General features: G+C 36.3%; 4 protein-coding genes and 1 pseudogene across 4 annotated transcripts; 2 read left to right on the forward strand and 3 right to left on the reverse strand.

Annotated features, from left to right (window-relative positions):
- Positions 1-401: 401 nt before the first annotated feature.
- Positions 402-1,151, forward strand: LOC114182716 (miraculin-like). Its single transcript, XM_028069649.1, has one exon. The coding sequence runs from the start codon at positions 453-455 to the stop codon at positions 1,056-1,058; it is 606 nt and encodes a 201-aa protein (XP_027925450.1). The 5' UTR covers positions 402-452; the 3' UTR covers positions 1,059-1,151.
- Positions 1,152-1,581: 430 nt separating this feature from the next.
- Positions 1,582-2,246, reverse strand: LOC114180244 (miraculin-like). Its single transcript, XM_028066531.1, has one exon. It carries the CDS (start codon positions 2,228-2,230, stop codon positions 1,586-1,588), a length of 645 nt encoding a protein of 214 aa, XP_027922332.1. The 5' UTR covers positions 2,231-2,246; the 3' UTR covers positions 1,582-1,585.
- A 1,173-nt stretch (positions 2,247-3,419) lies between these two features.
- LOC114182194 (miraculin-like) lies at positions 3,420-4,202 on the forward strand. The gene has a single exon (XM_028068994.1). It carries the CDS (start codon positions 3,420-3,422, stop codon positions 4,047-4,049), a length of 630 nt encoding a protein of 209 aa, XP_027924795.1. The 3' UTR covers positions 4,050-4,202.
- A 223-nt stretch (positions 4,203-4,425) lies between these two features.
- Positions 4,426-8,284, reverse strand: LOC114182193 (annotated as a pseudogene).
- A 3,978-nt stretch (positions 8,285-12,262) lies between these two features.
- Positions 12,263-16,960, reverse strand: LOC114182043. Its single transcript, XM_028068786.1, has 3 exons — positions 16,544-16,960; positions 16,113-16,326; positions 12,263-12,690 (listed from the first exon to the last, which is right to left on the reverse strand). Exons 1-3 carry the CDS (start codon positions 16,958-16,960, stop codon positions 12,263-12,265), a joined length of 1,059 nt encoding a protein of 352 aa, XP_027924587.1.
- Between the last annotated feature and the right edge of the window lie 4,142 nt (positions 16,961-21,102).

The following is a 21,102-nucleotide window of genomic DNA, read 5'->3' on the forward strand; positions in this document are numbered from 1 at the left end:
TTGGGCCCCCACATGCCTAAATTTGAAGAAAACAATGAACCTAAAGAAAAAAAGAGAAAGCAAGATGTTCATTAATCTCAGAATACAGAGCATAGAAAATGGAAAAGCACTAACCTATGTGCTTCTTTTTTATTTACATTCTAAACAAATGAAGACCTTTCACTCTGGTCTTAAACATGATACAAGAAGTTAGGCTCTGAATCGAGTATAAACCAGATAATAACTTCACCAGAAACTTATAAATATGGAAACACAACATTATGAACTACACAAATTTTTCTATAAAACTGAATCTTTTATAGGCCAATTGTATGAGAAGAAATCCATGACTTTGGTGCACATGGGTACATAGATTTTGATCCATCCCCTGCTTGTATATATAAATGTAAATCTCTTCTTCCATATCCATCTCACAAGAGTTACAAGAAAAAAAAACTACTAAACACATACAAATGAAGATGACATTGGTAACATTGGTCCTAGTGGTTGCCTTGAGCACAAAGGCACTACTTGGCGAAGCAGGTGCTGCACCAGAGCAAATTGTTGACACATCAGGGAAGAAGGTTCGAGCTGGTGAGAATTACTACATAGTTCCAGCATCCTCGGATGTAGGTGGCCTTGCTCTTTCAACCACAGGTCAAGATTGTCCTCTTGATGTTGTAGCTGTTGATGGTTACCAAGGCCAGCAATTGAGCTTTCTTCCTGTTAATGATAAGAAAGGTGTGATTCGCGTTTCCACTGATCTCAACATCTTTTTCTCCACCTACACAAGTTGTCCCCAGTCCACAGTTTGGAAGCTTAAGGATTATGATTATTCAACATCACAGTGGTTTCTCACAACTGGTGGTTCTTTGGGCAACCCTGGCTCTCAAACCATCACCAATTGGTTCAAGATTGAGAAGTACGAGGATGCTTACAAGATGGTTTATTGTCCGAGTGTGTGCAATTATTGCAATTATCCATGCAGTGATATTGGAATATATCAGGACCAATATGGCAAGCGTTTGGCTCTAACTTCTGAGCCATACAAGGTGCAGTTCCAGAAGGTTCAATACTAAATGTTGAATATACAAACCTTAAAGAGTAAAGTGTAAGGAACTACTTGCACTTTTCGTACAAGATTATATTCTCAAGTTGAGTTCCATGTACTGAACCATACATAATGAATAAACAATGTCTCTATTTTGAGTCTTTTTAAGTTTCTGTTTGTCATTAGTTTACTTGTTAAAAAAATCTCGCTAAGAATGTAAACCCCTAAAAATGGATTTAAGCTAAGAAAAAATATCATTTGTAGAAGTATATTTCTGTGAGGAATTAACACTACCGTTATGGTTGTTAGTTACTGCTATTTGTTCCCTAAGCTAAGGTACACCAACGATCATTCAACATGTTCATTAAGCCAATCCAATGTCCAACTTAATATAAACCATTTACTAAGACAAAATATACTGTATAAACTCAAGATATAAAAGTGAAGATACTTCATTTTATTAACTTCTTTTGACATGACATGCATGCAAAATTAACTTTATAAAAACTAAATTAAAATAAAACACACTTATTAGTTTATCAGACATTAATCTGTTCAGGCAAGCTGAAACTTCACTTTGAATGGAACATCGCTTAGAGCCAAACGCCTATAGCCATTTTCATCCACGAAGACGCCAACATCCTTGCACAGGTGCTTGGAAGAAGGGAACAGAGTGGGACAATAAACAATTTTATAAGCAGCAGCATCAACCTTCTCAATCTTGAACCAGTTGCGTATGGTTCCCCAACCAGGATTTCCCACAGAGCCACCAGTGGTCACAAACCACTGTCCTTTGGCAACATCAAAGTGGTCCAGTTTCCAAACTGGGGAATACTCAGCACAACTGGTATGATCGGTGGAGAACATGATGTTCAAATCAGTGGAAACACGAACAACACCTTTCTTAGGGTCAACGGGTGAGAATGACAATGGCAAGCCACTAGATCCTGCCACAAACACCACATCAAGAGGGCATGATTCACCGATGCTGGCAAGTGAAAGGCCTCCACTTTTCACGCATCTTCCGTACCTTGTGCATCCTATTAAAGGCGAAGCTGGAACAATGAAGTAGCTGAGACCAACTCGGAGCTTTTTCCCTGATGTGTCAACCACTTGCTCAGGTGATGCATCAGCTGCTCCAAGTAGTGCTTGAGTGGTCAAGGCGAAGAGAAGCACAAATGCTAGCAACATGTTCTTCATTATTGATTTCTGTATAATTCAGGTTATTATCTTGGTTAATGATGGATGGAACATAGTGGAGATGTGAAGTCTGAATTTATAGATGTCTTCATTTAATATTAATTCCACCTTTTGTATTCTTAGTAGTTAGTACCATGGAAATAGTATAGATTTTCTTTTAGTACTTGAGCAATACCATTGGCTATCTCAAGTTGATAATTAATTGTTCTGAAATCATGTAGCCATGTGCATCTGTATTGCTTACTAAGTCTAAACATGGTTTGCATGAATGTTCTTTGTGGTCTTAGAGGATATTATTTACAACTAACTGGAAGCCATTTTTGAGTCTCTCTAGGTTCTGCAGAACGATAAATGTTTTCTTATTGATTCTATGGTCTGTTCGCTCATGTTGTTCATGACTAGATTAGTTGACTTTTTCAAATGGAGTAGGTATCCAATCTGTGAGTTAATGTTTAAATATATAGTTCCAGGGATATTATTCTAAAAGAGAAAAGAAGAAAACATTAGATGAAATACATACTGTAATGAGCAAATAATATTTGAAAAAAATATTAAATAAATAAATATTACATACAAATATGGTAGTATCTCACAACATACGGCTTTTTAAGCTCTGTCAGTAATAAACAAAGAAACGAGTACACAAGAAATATATACTTTTCTTCAAAATGTGGTATTTGGTCATATACAGTGGAAAATATAGGGTTCGGGGCTCCTTCTTGCATGTTCGAAAACATAAGTCTATCTCAGAAACAAGCTCATTAATGATGACTAATCTCGTATAAAGTCTTTAACATAGCAATCAGATTTGAGAGAAACAATTAGATACTATTAGTACAATACAATCTCGTGGAAAGGAACACTGGCAGAGATGATATTTTTCTTGGAGAAAGAAAAAACATATGAAAGGAGGCCATGCCTTAAACAGGATTAGACTTTCCGGCAGAAAGCATTCAAACAATAGCAACTATAAACTAAAACCTGCCCATGTTTTAGTGAATTTCTTATGTTGATGAAATTATGGGTCCAACAGTATTAAGCAAATCAAAGATCTTCATAATATAAACGTTCATGTTTATCTTGAATCCCATGGATATGAAGCAGCCTATAAATTGATGCAGAACCATCTTCCTAAACTCCATCCATCAACCAAAATACAAGTCACTCAAACCAAACAAAATAAACAGTGATGAAGACAACATTGTTAGCTTTTGCCCTTCTCTTTGCCCTGGTCTCACAACCACTTCTGGGAGCAGCTGAAGCTTCACCTGATGAAGTAGTTGACACATCAGGCAAACTGCTACGTGCTGGTGTCAACTACAACATTCTTCTATCCATGCCCTACAAAAATAGTAAAACTCCACAAGGTCTTGGCCTCTCAAAGATTGGTAAATCATGCCCTCTGGATGTTGTAGTTGTGGACAGACACCATAGTTTGTCACTAAGGTTTATACCTGTTAACCCCAAAAAGGGTGTTATTCGTGTCTCCACTGACCTCAACATCATGTTCCCTCCTAACATCACTTGCCCTCACCACTCCATAGTGTGGAAGATTGAGAGTTTTCAGGTTTCTAAGGGACGCTCACTCTCGTTGGTGTCCACCGGTGGTGTTAAGGGCAATCCTGGTCGGGAAACCATTGGAAACTGGTTCAAGATTGAGAAGTATGGTGGTGCTTATAAACTAGTTTATTGTCCCAGCGTGTGTCCTTCCTGCAAGCATGTTGTGTGCGAGAATGTTGGGATGTTTGTTGATGAAAAAGGGAACCATCGTTTGGCTCTAAGTGCTGTTCCATTCCAAGTCAAATTCCTCAAGGCCTAACCATAGTTCTTCTTGTTGTGCACCAACAACTGAATGTTTAACTGTTTCTGATAATAATGTGTTCATTCCATGTTAATTTGTGAGGATAACCTAATTATAGGTGAAATCCTTGTTATGAAATAAATAAGTACTCAAATAAAATGGACCAATGTTTTCTTCTAATTTTTGTACATTTACATTTTACAAGTGTATATGGCCATTTCCAAACACAGAACAGCCACGCCTTCAATTAATCGATCATAGTTTTGGGATTTGAAAGGAAAATTACAATGCAAAACTAAATAGAGTGGTGATACTCAATGTAATGCTACCCTGAACAAAAAGGCTAAAACCTGAAAGATTGAAAAGAAGTGATGAACGATTTACGAAATCCAAATGGATCAACCAATGTTAATTGATTTGAAATATATTTTATAGAATATAAACCCAAATAGAGTTGTCATACTTGTGTAGGGTAGGCCATGAGACTTGTAAATAAAATGAGAGCTAAGAAAAAGCAAAAAAGGAAAGGAAGAGAAGTTATAAACATTTTTGTGGTGGTGTAAGGATCATCATATCTAATGTCCTTCATGCCTCTTCTTTCCTCTTTGACAACATGGATTCCCATTGCTTTGATGAGTGAGGTATCAAACAAACCTTGGTATGTAATCTGCACATGCTTCCATTCATTTTCTGAATACATTTCCATCAGACCTTCCCGGAACGGTAACAGATGTAGATCAAAGAGGTGTATATGATCCAATTCCAGCATCTTCACTTCTCTCTCCATACTATTCAAACGATATTCTTGAACTTTGCCATTGATTAACACCAAGGGTCTAACCAATTCTGAAGTGATATCATCCAGTACAGGTGCAATAAGAAGACAAAGAACTTTGGAAGGGAATTTATTACGAAACCAGAAAGAAGTTGAAGGTCCCTTGTTTTCTTTATCCATCCACCTTGGAATACTTCCTCCTCGAAACATAAATTTGGTCCCTCTAGTCTGGTGAAGTTTCTGCTAGTCACAATTCATCAACAATTCAGTAAATCAACAATATATTATCAAATCAAATTCATTAAAAACAAGACAAAAACCTGATTTAACAACATCCTGGAAGCCGAGGAAGTCAATGATGTACACTCTATCGCCTTAAAAAATTTCAAGTTTGGTGGAACCCCTCTAATTTCCTCTAGAAGCTTGCAATAACTCACATTAATATCATCCAGGTGGTGAAATTCTTTGATGCACTCAGGAAGGAATGTGATATTACTTCTCGATAGGTCTAAAGATATCACTGTGGTCAACTGCGTGAAACCTGCTGAAAAAAAATCATCATTCAGGTTGCAACTCGGTAAACAAAACCACTTTAGATTTGAAGATACCGTTGAGACCACTTCTTCACCATCTTTTGAATTTACCCATTTCCACTCCTTGCATTTACCAACGCTCAAATCATACAATGCAGGCGTCAAGGCAATGTTATTTAAATGTAGAAAATCACAGTCCACGTGTAACACATGGAGTCCAGTAAGATTATGAAATGAAACTGGCAAGTCTTTTATGGAAAGTCCAAGCAAATCAAGTACCCTTATGTTTCCCATCTTTCCTAATATTTCTGGAAAATTCTCAAGACTTAAACAAAATGAAAGTTCCAGTTCTTCAAGAGAGGGCAAGTTGAGAGGTGGAAAACTCATAACCTTGGTACATCCTTTAGCATTCAATATTTTAAGTTTAGTCATAAAGCCAACTGAGTCGTCAACTACAATTAAATTCTCACAATCCTCAAAAGAAAGTTTCTCCAAATTTGGGAGTTCAGATACTTCAGGTATCCGTGTTAAAAGTTCGCAGCGGTCAAAATTCAAGTTGGTTAGACTCTCGAACTTCTGCAAAGATAATAATAGAAAAACAGAAATAAGAACAGGATGAATAAATTGGAAGTGTATTTTTCAAGATGAGGAATATATTCCGTAAACTTGCCTTTGATGAGCAAGGGAATTTAAATGACGTAAAATGACTGTTGGGTAACTTGCACGTCACAAGTTTGTTCGGATGAAAATTTGATGGTAAACAATTTGAAGGGTATCCATGCCATTCCAGTACTCTCAAACTTTCTGGCAAACAATTGGGAGCTCCGGAAACTTTGCCATTTCTAATAATTACTATTTTTAGGTTTTCCATATTTTCAAAGGCGTCTTCATTCCAGTACAGTGTTTCTTCTTTCTCGGATACGGAGATATCAAGACATAAAATCTCAATCCTACTAGTTCCCTGTTAATGCAAAGAGGCACACGGATCAACTACTTTTATGCAACACATCCAGAGAAATTGTACATCATCTTGAAAAAAATAACTATGATGGAAATATATGAAACAGAAAAATATATCAATTTGAGAAACAAACCCAATCATCCATGAGTCTCACTTACTCTGTTGTCCTTTAAAACTTGAATTATATCTTTAGGTAACCATAACCTCTTGCGCTTTCCTGGCTTTTTCGGTGATTCTTTCATGTCAATTTGTCTACCCATGTCCTCAATCAAGTCATGCATTTCAACTGTACTAGACCAACCAATCTTTATGAGAGATTTATCAACTAGCACACCAATATGATTTTTCATGCAGTCATCATATAGAGCACGAAGCATAATCTCAACCTCTGTCAATTCGTATCCTTTGAAGCAACAAGCAATGTCAAGAAAAACACTCTTCTCCTCTTCCTCCAAAGCATCGAAGCTTACTTTAAGTATCTCTATGATTTCATTGTTAGGAATTCTTTTATACTGACTGATAGCAGATTTCCACTGTTCCACAGTTTTTGCAAACAGGTTGGAACCAATTACTTCCAAAGCCAATGGAAGGCCAGAAGCATATGTTACTACATCATTTAAGACCTCCACGTAACTTGGATCAACTTGTTCCGTTTTGAAAGCCTTCCATGTAAGCAATTGAAGAGCATCATCTTTATTCAATGTCTTGACATTGTATGTTGTTTTGACCTGATGAGATGCAAGCAGATGAGTATCTCGAGTTGTGATGATGACCCTGCTGCCGGGACCAAACCAATCAGGGCTTCCAGCCAGTGACTGCTTGCACTTGTCAACATCATCAAGAATCAAGAGAACCTTCTTTCGCTGCAACCTTTGTTGTATCATTGAAATTCCTTCATGTTCACTAGCTAAGTTGATGTGCTTCTCTCCAAGTGTTTTTGAAAGAAGGATGGTCTGGAGGTGTTTTAACCCATGTTTATTTGATTCTTCTCTTACATTTTGAAGAAAGCATAAACAATCAGAATCATCAGCAATCAAATTATACACTGCTACAGAAAGTGTTGTTTTTCCTAACCCACCCATTCCATGGATCCCTATCATGTGAACATCATCAGATCCAACATCCAAAAGTTCCTTGACTTTAGCACCTGTGACAGTAGGCCAACTGGGTAATCCGCAACATATAAAGAAGAACGATTAATCTCCCTACAAACCCGTTCAACAATTCTCCCAATAAACTCGTACTGATATTCATCTCTGTTCCAAACATTAAAGTTTGATTAAGGTAAACTAGAAGCATTGTATCCATGTCTTCATACATATGCTAATTTTAAATAAAATAAAAAGATTGGTAAGGTGGGTACCCATTTTTGAAGTGATAGCCAGAGAAGTCAGCAACTTGACGCAGAGTCATCTTCCATTTCTGTAACTTCTCCTTCTTCGACTTGAACCTTCTCTGATGGTTAGTCAATGCTTCTTCATAACTCCCTCTCTGGTGTCTCACATCTGAAGGATCCACCTTATAAAATACTGGTATAACAAGTAGCCCTTTATTCTTGCAGTCAAGGATGGCTGCAAGTTCATCCAAGCAGAAGGAGGAAGAAGCATAGTTCTGGGAGAGAACAATGATGGCAATCCTAGACTCTTCAATTGCCTTTACAAGTGCTGCTGTGATTTCCTCTCCACTCTGAAGATCCTCATCATCGATGAAAGTGTGAATTCCTCTGTCACAGAGAGCTTTGTAGAGATTGCCGGTGAAACCATAACGCGTGTCTTCCCCTCTAAAGCTGAGGAACACATCATACGTGAATCTACGGGAACTTGGAGTTGCCATTAGAACAAAGTCTGGAGTGATTATTGTTAGCGTGTTGGGACTGTAAATGGAATCAAATTTTGAATAAACATGAAATTGCAAGAGTGAAATGTAAGGTAATGCAGAGTGAAGGAGCAAGCAGTAATTGAAGGGGTCCTGTTGCAGGTGAAAGCGCGTGAAACCTTTGGAAAATATTTTTTTTGGTTCTTTCTGATTTGCCTCACTATATTGGTCAATGCAAACGATAGCCACACAATAATATTCATTTATAAAGATTTATATAAATTATGGAATGACATAATTAATTAACTTGGATTAGTTCACTTGATTTTCACCTTTGATAATTCTATACCCAATCCAAACAGTTGAGTTTAAAATTGATTTGTTTGATTAAGTTGGGTTGATCTAAGTCATATTCATTCCTAATAATCTCAAACTATTGCTTTTACTACTTCCATTCATACGTGCACTTTGATTGTCTTTGCAACTACATCTCTTGTAATGAAAAAATTTTATTTTTAAATTATTGATTCATTTCCGTCAATTGTGAATGTTTTTTAGTTTTTCTCAATTTCAATCTTTCTTCTCTTTGATAATCTAAAAGCTGATTATATGTTTATTGTTACAGTATTATTGATTATATGTTTCATGACTAGATTAGTTGACTTTTTCAAAAGGAGTAGGCAGCCCAATCTGTGAGTTAATGTTTAGAGATATAGTTCCACGGATATTCTCTAAAAGAAACAAGAAGAAAATTTGAGATAAGATGCATAATGTAATGAGTGAATAATATTTGAGATCAATATTAAATATCAATAACATAATTGTTTACGCACTTTCAAATTCTAAAGTTTCCAGGCTGTCAGTAATAAACGAACGAAGAAACGAGTATATAAGAAATGTATATTTTTTTTTTCTCCAAAAAATGTGATATTTCGTAATATACAGCGAAAAAATAGAGTTCAGGGATCCGTGCATGTTCAAAAACAAAAGTCCATCTCAGTTTTGGAATTGTTTTATGAGTACAACTTTTCCATCACAAAAACTATGACAAACTTTGAAGTGCATATACTTACAAAAAGACAAGCACGAATGTCATCTCCTTCTAAGACTCCAAAAAATCACTCGTTGATCTAAAAAATCATGATAGACTAAAGAAGAATTACTCTCTGGCCAAAGTTTTTGAAAAATCCTCCCTCTAAACATGCTCGAAAGCATAAATAATCATTATAAACTTAGTATATATAGAATTTTGAGTGCTATTATTCACGCAAAAAAAAAAATTTATCAGATAATTCAGATGGAGTGTTTCTACAAATTTGAGGTTGAACCAAAACAAATATATTAGTTTAATTGAGTTCGATTAAGACAAAGAAATTAATTAAAATATAATAAAGATACTATTAATATTTATTTTTAGAAAATTAAAAAAAAAATATTCCACAACCAAATTTCATATCGAAAAGTCTATTACAAGGAAGGTAGTAATATCCTAAAACATATATTTATTATATATTTTAATTTAATTAATTTTACGACAGCTAAATTGAAAATACATCTATCGAAAATATTTAAATAATTAAATGTCAAAGCAGTTTTAATTAATTTTTGTATGAATTACAAAGATTGAAGTTATTTAAATTAATTTTTTATATACTTGTAATAACCATCATATTGAAGGGCACCTGACATAGATATTACTAGATATTTATTTAATAAATTATAAATATTTTTATAATTTAGATATATGATGTTTTATAAGTTATTATTTGAATATTATACAAAATGAGAAAAAATGGGTTAAGAAATGAAAATGACATCATCTTGTAAGGTAGCATCGGTATACAATAGATCAATTAAAATTGCAAAAGGCCGAGAGAACATGCTGCCTCGTATGCTTCACGGATTGGGAACCAAGGCCCAGATTCTAGAAAGAAAAAAAACTTTTTTTTTGTATACCTCATAACTTTTAACTGGTTTCATGAGTTTTAAAATGATTATTTTATCATTTATAAAGGTGGATTTTGGATTATGTCCCGTTATATTTTTGTACCGTTATATATATATATATTATATATATATATATATATATATATATATATATATATATATATATATATATATATATATATATTTATTGAAGTATACCTGTCATATGGTTTAATGAGAAGAGTTGTTTATATATTTTTCTCTCTTGATTTTCTGTTCCTATATGGTATCAGGAGTTACATTACATACGATCCATTAAGACTCCGGAAATAAAATCTATTCCAGTCTTTTTGATCTCACATTGAGTGTTGCGAAATTGCGAGTCAGCCAAGAATGATTCTTCATATTGTGGTGTGGTTTCTTGAGCGAAACAAGAAGATACAAGAACTTCCAAGTTTGATAAAAAAGAAATGGTTGGAATGGGTGGAATGATACAAGGGGTGTTGCTAGATTTTTACGGCAAGATGTTTTGGTCAAGACCTTCAAAAAAATCTTCAACAAAATCTCAAAAGCAGCCATTGCCAAAGAAGAATGGGGAATTTTGGTCAAGACCTATGATGATGGTAATAAAATCAAGAAGGTAAGACTCCAATTTCTACTACGACAGTTTGAATTTCTGACTATGGAAGATAGTGAAACCACATTAGATTATTTTGATAAAATTCAAGAACGTGTTCATGCTATGGGATCTTGTTGAGATAACATCTCATATCAGCATCTCAGATCAGCAGGTTGTGGACAAGATTATGAGAACTTTACCTCCAAGGTTTGATCATGTAGTTGTTGCAATTGAAGAAACAAAAGATTAGAAGGTGAATGCTTCTTCCGGTGGAAGGAAGGAGCGGAAGTTTGATAAAAAGGTTGTGTGTTATAATTGCAAAAAATTTGGTCATTTTGCTCGACATTTCTAGGATGGATAAGGAGTAAAGAATTTATTTTTTTCAAAGACACTCAAAGAGTTACCTTTCATAGTCATCATTAACCCTTTCTGCAATAGTTGACCCGAGCTTAAGAGATTTGTGTTCAGACCTGGTGCATACAACACATCTTCGAAATGACATCTCTGCCATGAGCTGCCTCATTTAGACAAGCAAAGAATAAATCGAAAAACGAAGCAAATCTAGTACAAGATGATAATTCTGATTTGGAAGCGATAATGTTGATGGCTCAAACTGGCACTGATGTTGTGGATGAATCATCCTGTTATTTGGACTCCGGATGTTCAACACATATGACTAGTAGAAAAGATTAGTTTGTTCGTCAAATGACGCATCTCATGGAAGGATTCACTTTGCAGATGATAACAACTTGATTGCTAAGGGTAATGGCATATGGTTTAAAAGATTATGATGGCAGAGATGTCATTATCGAAGATATGTTGTATGTACCAGGTTTGAACACAAGTCTCTTAAGCTTGGGTCAACTATTGCAGAAAGGGTTAATGATGACTATGAAAAGTAACTCTTTGAGTGTCTTTGATACGAACAAAAGGTTAGTTATACATTCAGATATTTATGGGCTAATATAGGTTGAAACCCCTGGTGGAAATAGATATTTCATCACATTCATTCACGATGTGACTAGGAAAATGAGGACTTATATGCTAAAAAGAAAGTGTAACTCTTTGGATGTGCTTAAAAGGTTTAAACGGCTTGCTAAGAAACAAAGTGGACACAATGTTCAAGTGTTGAGAACTGACGGAGAAGGAGAATACACATCAGTATAGATTTCCAAAGTCTCTGTGCAGATAAAGGGATATTAATACATGAGGTAACACCCTTATACATGCCATAACATAATGGTACTGCTGAAAGGAGAAACAAAACCCTCCTAAACATGGTACACTGCATGTTAAAAAGTAAAAGTCTTCCACTCTTGCTAAGTTTGTAATATGTTACTAAAATAAGTTACTAACAATTGCCATCAGAAAGCATTATTGTTGAGGGCCTTAAGAGTGGAGAGATAATACACCAGCACTTGTGAAGAAAAATCCAAGATTGCCATTAATGTGTTCTCTACAAACCATGTTTCTTCTTTTTGTTTAGATGAAATTTCTATCATTCTTGATTCTCTACTTTTATGTTGGTGTAAGGATCATCATATAGAATATCCTCCATGTTGATGTTTTTGTCTTTCACTACATGGACTCCCATGGCTTTAATCACTGAGGTCTCAAACACACCCTCATAGGTAACCTCCACATGTTGAACCATTTCTGTTGCTTTGTCAATGCTTCTCCATAACTCCCTTTCTGGTGTCTCACATATGAAGGGTCCACCTTATAAAATAGGGGTATAACAAGTAGCCCTTTATTCTTGCAGTCAAGGATGGCTGCAAGTTCATCTAAGCAGAAGGAGGAAGAAGCATAGTTGTGAGAGAGCACAGTGATGGCAATCATAGACTCTTGAATTGCCTTCATAAGTGCTGGTGTTATTTTCTCTCCTCTCTCAAGCTTGTCATCATCAATGAAAGTGTGAATTCCCTTGTCACAAAGAGCTTTGTAAAGATTGCCAGTGAAACCATAACGCGTGTCTTCCCCTCTAAAGCTGAGGAACACATCATAGACGAATATTTCGGTGTGAATGTAATCTGTACTATCAATAATTGCTCTATATTAATTTTGTATAATATGAAGATGGAGATGACGGGTTATTAATTCTGTACTTATTAATTTATTTGATTGCAGCACAGACCAAATGAGTTCTTGATGAATACAGTTGAAGCCTGTGCAATTGATATACCTGGCCTGAAATGGTAACAATTTACTTCCTTCTTATTGGGATTAGGAGTATTGTGATTATTAGGGTTTGTTGAAAAACAAAATTGGAGTAATCTATTGGCGTTGGTTCAGTGTAACAATGATTTGCTTTGCATGTGTATCTGTGTTGTGAGTTTTTATTGATGTAACTCGAACTTCTTTTCTTTCTTTCTTTTTATTTTTTAACAGTGCAAGCTTTTTCTAGTTCATTTACTGTGTTGACGATTTGGTGCATCAGCTTCATGTACATGGTTAAAATTCATCCTTCACATTCATGTTGGGTTTTCGTCAATATGATTAGCACTATTGAAATTATGAATAGTTTTTTACTGAATCTGCACATATTCTTTCCTTCCTCGTGTTTGAAAATTGTTTGCGTTCGTGACATATTTCTTGTGGAGGAAGCTGAATTTTGAGCAAATATGGATCCTTTTACCTTATGTTTTACTGAGGTGCCATTTGTTCCCAATCTGTCCAGGTGAAGGAGATCACTTCATATATATATTTCATCACATTTATTGATAAGGTATGCACTCCTGTCCTGGTCATTTACTACTTGGAAAAGCTTCTTCCCAAACGCCAAAATATTTTATTTATTCTTCGATACTCTTTGATTTTAGATAAAAGTATTTAATTTCAACTTTTTTTCTTGATATACATGTTAATTAATGTTTTAAAAATTGAACATATATGTTGTACAAAGTTGACAAAGTATATATAAATAAAAACAAATAAATTAATTAGAAGTTATTTTTTTATGGAAACCTTCATGTTAAAATTAAATCTAAATTTGATTATTTCATTTTATGAAAAATTTATTGTTACTCGTACAACAGTTTTATAAATTAATTTAATTTTTCGCTTATGGATCTTATTTTTCTGGCAAATTTAAAACCATTCCATATGATTTACACATGTATATATATTTAGACTACACAAGCTTGACATGGATGAAAACTTTATATAAAGTGTTGGAATTAACAAAGCAAATTGAAGGAGATGATTCCTTTAACCATTTTTCTTTATTTCAGCTCAGTTATTATTTTGTTTGGTTTAGAATAATGTAAACAATTCAAATGATAGCATGAAACACTTTTGACATTTTAAAAAATTTAACGTAATTGAGTTAAAAAATATTATATACATTTCTTTTTAAAATTTAGGAGCAAAAATTTATTAAAGTTTAGGATATGAATGAATTCCAGTTTCATGTCAAAGCTCACGTAATAAAAACATGTTTAAACCCAATATAAATATATAAAATTTTTAGAAATATTAAACACATAATATAATATTATATATATATATATATAGATAGATAGATAGATATATGAAGTACATTTTTAAGAGTACAAAATTACTCACACATAGAGATGGCAAATCAACCCGTCTACGTGAGTATTATTCGAACCTGTCCCCGTTTTGATGGAAAATCTCCGCATTGACTGGGCATGGGTATGGGTAAGAGGAATCCCCGACTTTTATTATTGCGTATGGGGATGGGTATGGGGATGTATATATCCCCGCCATAATATCCATCCCCGCCATATCTCTATTTCTATTTAAATTATTAAAATTTTGACAATTAATTAAGTAACCATATATATATATATATATATATATATATATATATATATATATATATATACTTTCTATTTCTTTTTTCTTCTACTTATTTGGTTTGTATGAAACTCATTTGTATCCAATATATTTTTCATCTTATCATAAATCTTTATGTAATTATGTTAAAATGATGTATGCAATTAAAAATTTTTATGTCTCACATTTGAATATTTCTATTATTTTATAATATTTTTATTTATTATATATTTTCCTTTCACATGAGAATTTTTAATACTCTCAATTTAAGTGTTTAATAGCATAAACCTTTCATTTACATTTACAAGGTAATATAAAAAAATCTTTACTTATTATTAATAATTTTTGTTTCATTTAAACAACTCTTTTGTTTTACTAAAACATTTTTTGTTATTTCTCGACCAATTGAGTGTATATGTTGATATTTGAAAAAAAAAAGATCTCTAAGGTATTTTTCATCTTATCATACCCTTAATTATACATTTAATTTCCTTTGTGCGATTTCTTCCAATAGTCTCTCAAATTGTTTCTAAAACACACATTTGTTAATTTTTTAATACTTTTATTTGTTTTTTATTTTCATCATGTGGAATACTATTTTGATATATTTTATCTAATTATTTTTTATTTTCTAACTCATTATCAATCATACTGTAATATTTTCACTATAATTGTATAAATAACTTTTATTTACTACAATATAAAAATTTAATGTAATTGTCATGAATATTTTTTATCACCATCCAACATATATTGGAGTTCAAAAGATCCAAAATCTATGTCAAAGTTTTATTATTATGCTTATTATTTGTTCTTTGTGTCATTTTGATTAAGTGATGTATTATAACTTTTGTTAGTGTATAAAAAAGACATTGATTAGAATTTAAAAAATTGAAGTAAACAAACATTTAAAATATATTTTAATTTAAATATTTATTTTTCTTTTATATTTTTTTAAAAATATTTTTAAATTTTATCAACTAGGTTTCTTTAATGTTTGAAAATTTAATAAATATTTTGGTTCTAATGAAATTTTATTTTGTATTCTAATCTAAAATGTAAACAATTATAATTTATTTCAAAGTATTTGATATTGAAGAAACAATCATCCTCTTAAATATTTGATAATATTATGTTTTTTTACCGTAATTTTTTATTAGTTTATAAAAAATTAATTAAAATTAATATTGAAGTAGTAAGAAAACGGGTATGGGTACTACATTATACCCGTTACCCGGTGGGGATGGGGATGAGACAAAAGTTTGATACCCGGTACGAGATTAACTTTTGTAATGTCATTCAAAAATTTAAATAAGTAAATTCCTCGTAAGGTATGTTCCCAAAGAAAAGTTAGAGGTTCACAATTTGGTTGATTAGAAAAATTAATAATTTAGATAACTAGATAGAAAAAAAAAAAAACGCTTAAAAGCAGAAAGATTGAAAGCACGAAGTCATGAAGGATTTTGGAAATATATGTTTTACAATGTAAACCCAAATAGAGTTGTGATGAGAGATGTAAATAAAATGAGAGCTAACATAAAGCGAAAGAAGAGAAGCTATAAAGGATAATCATATCTAATGTCCTCCATGCTCCTTCTTTCCGTTTTGACTACATGGATTCCCCTTCCTTCGATGAGTGAGGTGTCAAACATACCTTGATACGTAACCTCTACATGCTTCCACTCTTCTTCTAAAGGCATTTCCATCAGATCATCTTGGAAAGGTAACACTCGTAGATCAAAGAGGTACACATGATCCAATTCCACAATCCCCTTTTGTCTCTCCAAATAATAACTATAATCATAAGAGCCTCGAAGTAGGCCGTTGATTAACACCATTGGTTTAACTAATTCTGCATATTCAGGCTGCTGTAAAGCCAAAATAAGAAGACAAACAACTTTGGTAGGAAATTTATTACGAAACCAGAAAGAAATTGAAGGTCCCCGACTTTGTTTATCGAACCACCTTGGGATACTTCCTCCTTGAAAGATAAAATCAGTCTTTCCAGCCTCGTGAAGTTGCTGCTAGTCACAATTCATCAACAATATATTATCAAATCAAATTCATTAAAAACAAGACAAAAACCTGATTTAACAACATGCTTGAACTCGAGGAAGTCAATGATCTACAGTCTTTCGCCCTGAACTTTCTCAACTTTGGTGGAATCCCTCTAATTTCCTGTAGATACTTGCAATCACTCACATCAAGATCATCCAGGTGCTGAAATTCTTTGATGCACTCAGAAAGGAATGTGATATTAGTTCCCGATAGGTTTAAAGACGTAACTGTGGTCAACTGCGTGAAACCTGCTGAAAAAATATCATCATTCAGGTCACAATACACAACCCCAAACGAACGTAGATTTGATGATACCGTTGAGTCCACTTCTTCGCCATCTTTTGAATTTATCCATTTCCACTCCTTGCATCCAAAAACTCTAAAATGGGTCAATGCAGACGTCAAGACATTGCTATTTAACTGAAGAAAATGACATCCTGTCATTTCTAAGTATTGGAGTCTAGTAAGATTTTGAAATGAAACTGGCAACTAGGGGTGGGCATGGATTGGATTTTTAATGATCCAATCCACATCTATTTTAGATCCAAATAATTTGATTAGTGTTCCTGCAGAGAACAAACAAGAGATTAGACACAAGCGTCACCTTATCATGTAGTCCGCTATCTCTTCAGTTGGCCTCTTCCCGGTCAATACGTGTCGGCTTGGACCCAGGAGGGGTTACCTGCAGAAGGGTCTCCGAAGCTCAAGTTAGTCAAAGCTCTCAGAGAGTCAAATCAGTGATTAATGAATGCGTACCTTTAATTACTGGGGTCCACGTGTATTTATAGAGCATTAAATGACGTTTGACCATTTCATGGGCTGGGTTTTGACTTGGGCTCTAGTTTGGGCCATGAATGGGCCTGGGCCCCAAATCAGGCCCTTGAAACCTATTGAAGGCGGGACATCGATGTTAGTTAACGTTCTAGGCAAGTAGTCGGTCTCGACCGGCTACTTGCCTAGATGGCTTGTGCTGGTGGTGTCCGGGTACTAGATACTAGGTGGTTTCGATGTGTATACTGTTTACTTGGTTGAGTTTGGTTAGGTACGGTACACCAGTCCCCCAGCCTTGTCCGATATGGGTTGTCGGTCAAGGATGATATGTGTTGGTGAGCTAGCAGAACCGGCTAGGTGTGATACACCAGTCCCCCAGCCTTTAAGTGTGGTGAACAGTGTTAAGGCTTGGAATTTGCAAGTGTCAGAAGGTAGGTGAAAGGGCGTCAGGTGGTCACATCGTTAAAGTTTTGGCGCCGTCGTTTTTTTAGGTGTCATATCCTTCATAATGATGGTGTCGATTGGTCTAGGGTTTTATTTTGGCGGGAAGAGTTTTAGTCGTTTGGGATCGTGGACTATAAATATGGGTTTGAAAGCAGTTGAGGGTTTACTTGGTTCATTTGCGAGAGTTTCGAATTCAGAGATCTTGTGCGCATCATACTGTCCGACTAGTTCCCAAATTCAGCCGACATCTTCCCGTAAAAACGAAAACAGGTATGTCTAGTAGCGATAGCACATCGTTATCTGCGTCTAGTAGTAGTGAAAGTACTGAGTCGGATAGGAGTAGGGATGACCGGCTTGGCGGAGAGGGTATGAGTTCTGGAGTTGGTACAAGCGAGATGCCGATGGAGGTGGTGAGAGAAGTTCGGGAGGATCCTCCTGAGGAGCTGGAGGAGAGTAACTGGCCGGCCAAGGGCGGCTATGGATGGGTCGCTGCTGATGTTCGTGACCAGTCATCATTGTTTAGGTGGTCTCGCCTGTTAAACTCTTGGCTAAACTGTACACCCGTCATGTCTAGGGGGGTCAGCGGAGATATCGTTTCGCTGGAGAGGGTGAGCGCCATCGACCGGGTATGCCACGGGTAGGAAGGGGCTACTGAGAAGTTCTTTTATATGTATATGTGCCATTTTTCTCAGCTTCACATACGACTACCCTTTGACGACTTCACTATGGGCGTGCTGCGGGCGTTGAATGTGGCGCCTACTCAGCTACATCCTAATAGTTGGGCTTACTTACAGGCCTTCCGTGCGAGTCTTTGTACTTGGAGCCTTCCCCCTATGCATTTTTGTATTTTTATGATACCAGACCACGAAGGCCGACTACTTGGCTTTCTTTGATCAGCCGTCCTAGCATCAGCAGGTTGGATGCATTCTCCCAATCCTTCAAGCACTTCAAAGACGGGTACTTCAAGGTTGTAGTGAAGGAGGGGGGTGAGCCGTACTTCCTGAATGCGGATGGGAGTGCCAAGTTTCCTTTTAGCTAGACCAACAATTCTTGTCGTTATAAAGATATGGGAGTGGAGGAGTTGTCGGCTGGTGACAAGGAGGTGGTGGGGATATTGTTGAGATTTGTGGATAAGTTGCCCACTAAGAGCCTAGTTAGGGTTTATAATTCGGTGCATCCGATAATAGATATTGAAGGTATCTGTTTATTACTTAAGCTGTGTTAATGATGCTAAGTTGTTTTGATCCGAGTTGTGATATGTTATTGCAGGGCATATGGCACAATCTGGTAAGAAGAATTTGGCGCTCTTTCAATCACTGAGGAAGGAGATGGCCGCCAAGGCCAAGGAGGCTGGGAAAGCTGATGTTCCAAATTTGCAGGAATCGGTTGTGGAAGTACATGTGCACGGCGGAACGAAGAGGAGAGCTGAGCTCCCGCCTCGACCTGGGAAGGGTAAAGACGTGAAGAAGATAAGGGCGGTTATCCTTGGGTCGGCTAGTGGGGCGGGATCGGCTAGCGGGGAGAGGTTGCCGGAGGCCGGGCTGATTGAGTTGCCGAAGATATCCGTGAGGAAGGACATCTCGATCAACCTTCCAAACACTGTTGTGAACTCTATTGATAACATGGAGGTTGATCATATCATGAGAACAATGGTGGAGTTTGGAAGCAAGGCTTTAGTCTTGGGTCGACGTGTAGGGTCCCTTTACAGAAGGGAAGTGAAGGAGGTGGGGGAGTTGCAGGGTAAGGTGGACAAGCTTGCGGAGGAGAAGGCGGCGCTAGAGAAGGAGAAGGAAGGGTGGGAAGCTGAGAGGAAGAGGCTGGCGTCATGGAGAGTGCGTTGTTTAGATTCTGAGGAGAAACTGAACAAGCGTATAGGGGAGCTGGAAGAAGATTATGAGGAGTTGAAGGACAAGTACGACGGGGCTGTTGGGGAGTTGGATGATTTGAAGAACAGCGTTATCCAAGAGCATATAAATGGTTTCAAGAAGGGGTTGCGGCAGGCGGCCTTCTTCTATAAGGATGTGGATGCCCTGGATTCAAGATTTGATGTGGATAAAGATGTGGTTGGCGGAAAGTTGGTAAGGGAGGATGAAGAGGGTGGGGAAGAGGTTGGGAACGAGGCGGCCGAGGAAGAGAAGGATGCGGACGCGACCGTGGAGGGTGATGACAACAAAGCAGCATAGGACCTTTAATGTTTATAATTTGAAAGCTGGAATTATGTCTGTAATAATTTGTACACTATGTCTGTAATACCTCGTATAATGTTTGTTTTTTAAAATGATGAATGTTTTGTGTATGCTGTTTTATTGGATGCCGATAACTTGTGTGATAGTGGTGCGTTATTGGTATGGTATAATTATGAGCGAGTGTTTTGATGTATGTGATGTTTTGTAAATTCGGTTTTTATTGAGGGTTTTCGACCCAGGCCGCTTACTTGTGGTAAGGGTGGGGAACTTAAACAAATTAACCACGAGTAAAGGGTGTTCGACCCAGGCCGCTTACTTGTGGTAAGGGTGAGGAACTTAAACGAATTAACCACGAGTAAAGGGTGTTCGACCCAGGCCGCTTACTTGTGGTAAGGGTGGGGAACTTAAACAAATTAACCACAAGTAAAGGGTGTTCGACCCAGGCCGCTTACTTGTGGTAAGGGTGGGGAACTTAAACAAATTAACCACAAGTAAAGGGTGTTCGACCCAGGCCGCTTACTTGTGGTAAGGGTGGAGAACTTAAACGAATTAACCACGAGTAAAGTAGTATAGAGTCATAAAGTAGGGAACCACTCATTTTATTTATTCAAATGGGGGTGCCTCGTTAAAACCTCCTTGGCCAAAACCCTCCTTAGGGAAAAAAGACCAAGTGAGGAAAAAGAGTACACCCGTGGTTACAAGTATTGATCCGCTTATGATGCATGTTCAACTGAAGTAGAACTTGAGGTGGGATACATTCCATGTGTTGGGGATTTCTTCCCCAGATAGTTGTTCTAGGCGATAAGCCCCACCTCCTGCGTCTTCTCGTATGCGGTATGGGCCATTCCAATTGGCGGAGAACTTGCCATCCTTCTTTCTAGCACTGCTGGCCATTCCCCATACTAGGTCTCCTATGACAAACGATCGTGGGTGCAGGTTTGCGTTATATTTCCTGGCAGCTCGTTGTTTGGCGGCGAGATTGCGTATTTGGGCTTTTTCTCTGAGTTCGGGAAGGAGGTTGAGATGTAAGGCCATGTTTTGGTGGTTGTGAGTTGGGTCGTACAGTTCTCGGCGCAGGGATGGTTCGCCAATTTCTACTGGTATCATGGCGTCTGTACCGTAGACCAGGCTGAAAGGGGATTCATTTGTTGACGATTGAGGGGTGCATCTGTAGGCCCATAACAC

The sequence above is a fragment of the Vigna unguiculata genome, chromosome 4 (assembly GCF_004118075.2).
Source record: "Vigna unguiculata cultivar IT97K-499-35 chromosome 4, ASM411807v1, whole genome shotgun sequence".
Classification (NCBI taxonomy): Eukaryota; Viridiplantae; Streptophyta; class Magnoliopsida; order Fabales; family Fabaceae; genus Vigna; species Vigna unguiculata.

Coding starts and splice junctions, on each gene's coding strand:
- LOC114182716 (XM_028069649.1), top strand. CDS start 453: ATGAAGATGACATTGGTAACATTGGTCCTAGTGGTTGCCTTGAGCACA.
- LOC114180244 (XM_028066531.1), bottom strand. CDS start 2,230: ATGAAGAACATGTTGCTAGCATTTGTGCTTCTCTTCGCCTTGACCACT.
- LOC114182194 (XM_028068994.1), top strand. CDS start 3,420: ATGAAGACAACATTGTTAGCTTTTGCCCTTCTCTTTGCCCTGGTCTCA.
- LOC114182043 (XM_028068786.1), bottom strand. CDS start 16,960: ATGACAGGATGTCATTTTCTTCAGTTAAATAGCAATGTCTTGACGTCT. Junction 16,327..16,543: donor CAAGCATGTTGTTAAATCAG/GTTTTTGTCTTG, acceptor TTGGCTTTACAG/CAGCCTGAATATGCAGAATT. Junction 12,691..16,112: donor TGTAGAGGTTACGTATCAAG/GTATGTTTGACA, acceptor TTGATAGTACAG/ATTACATTCACACCGAAATA.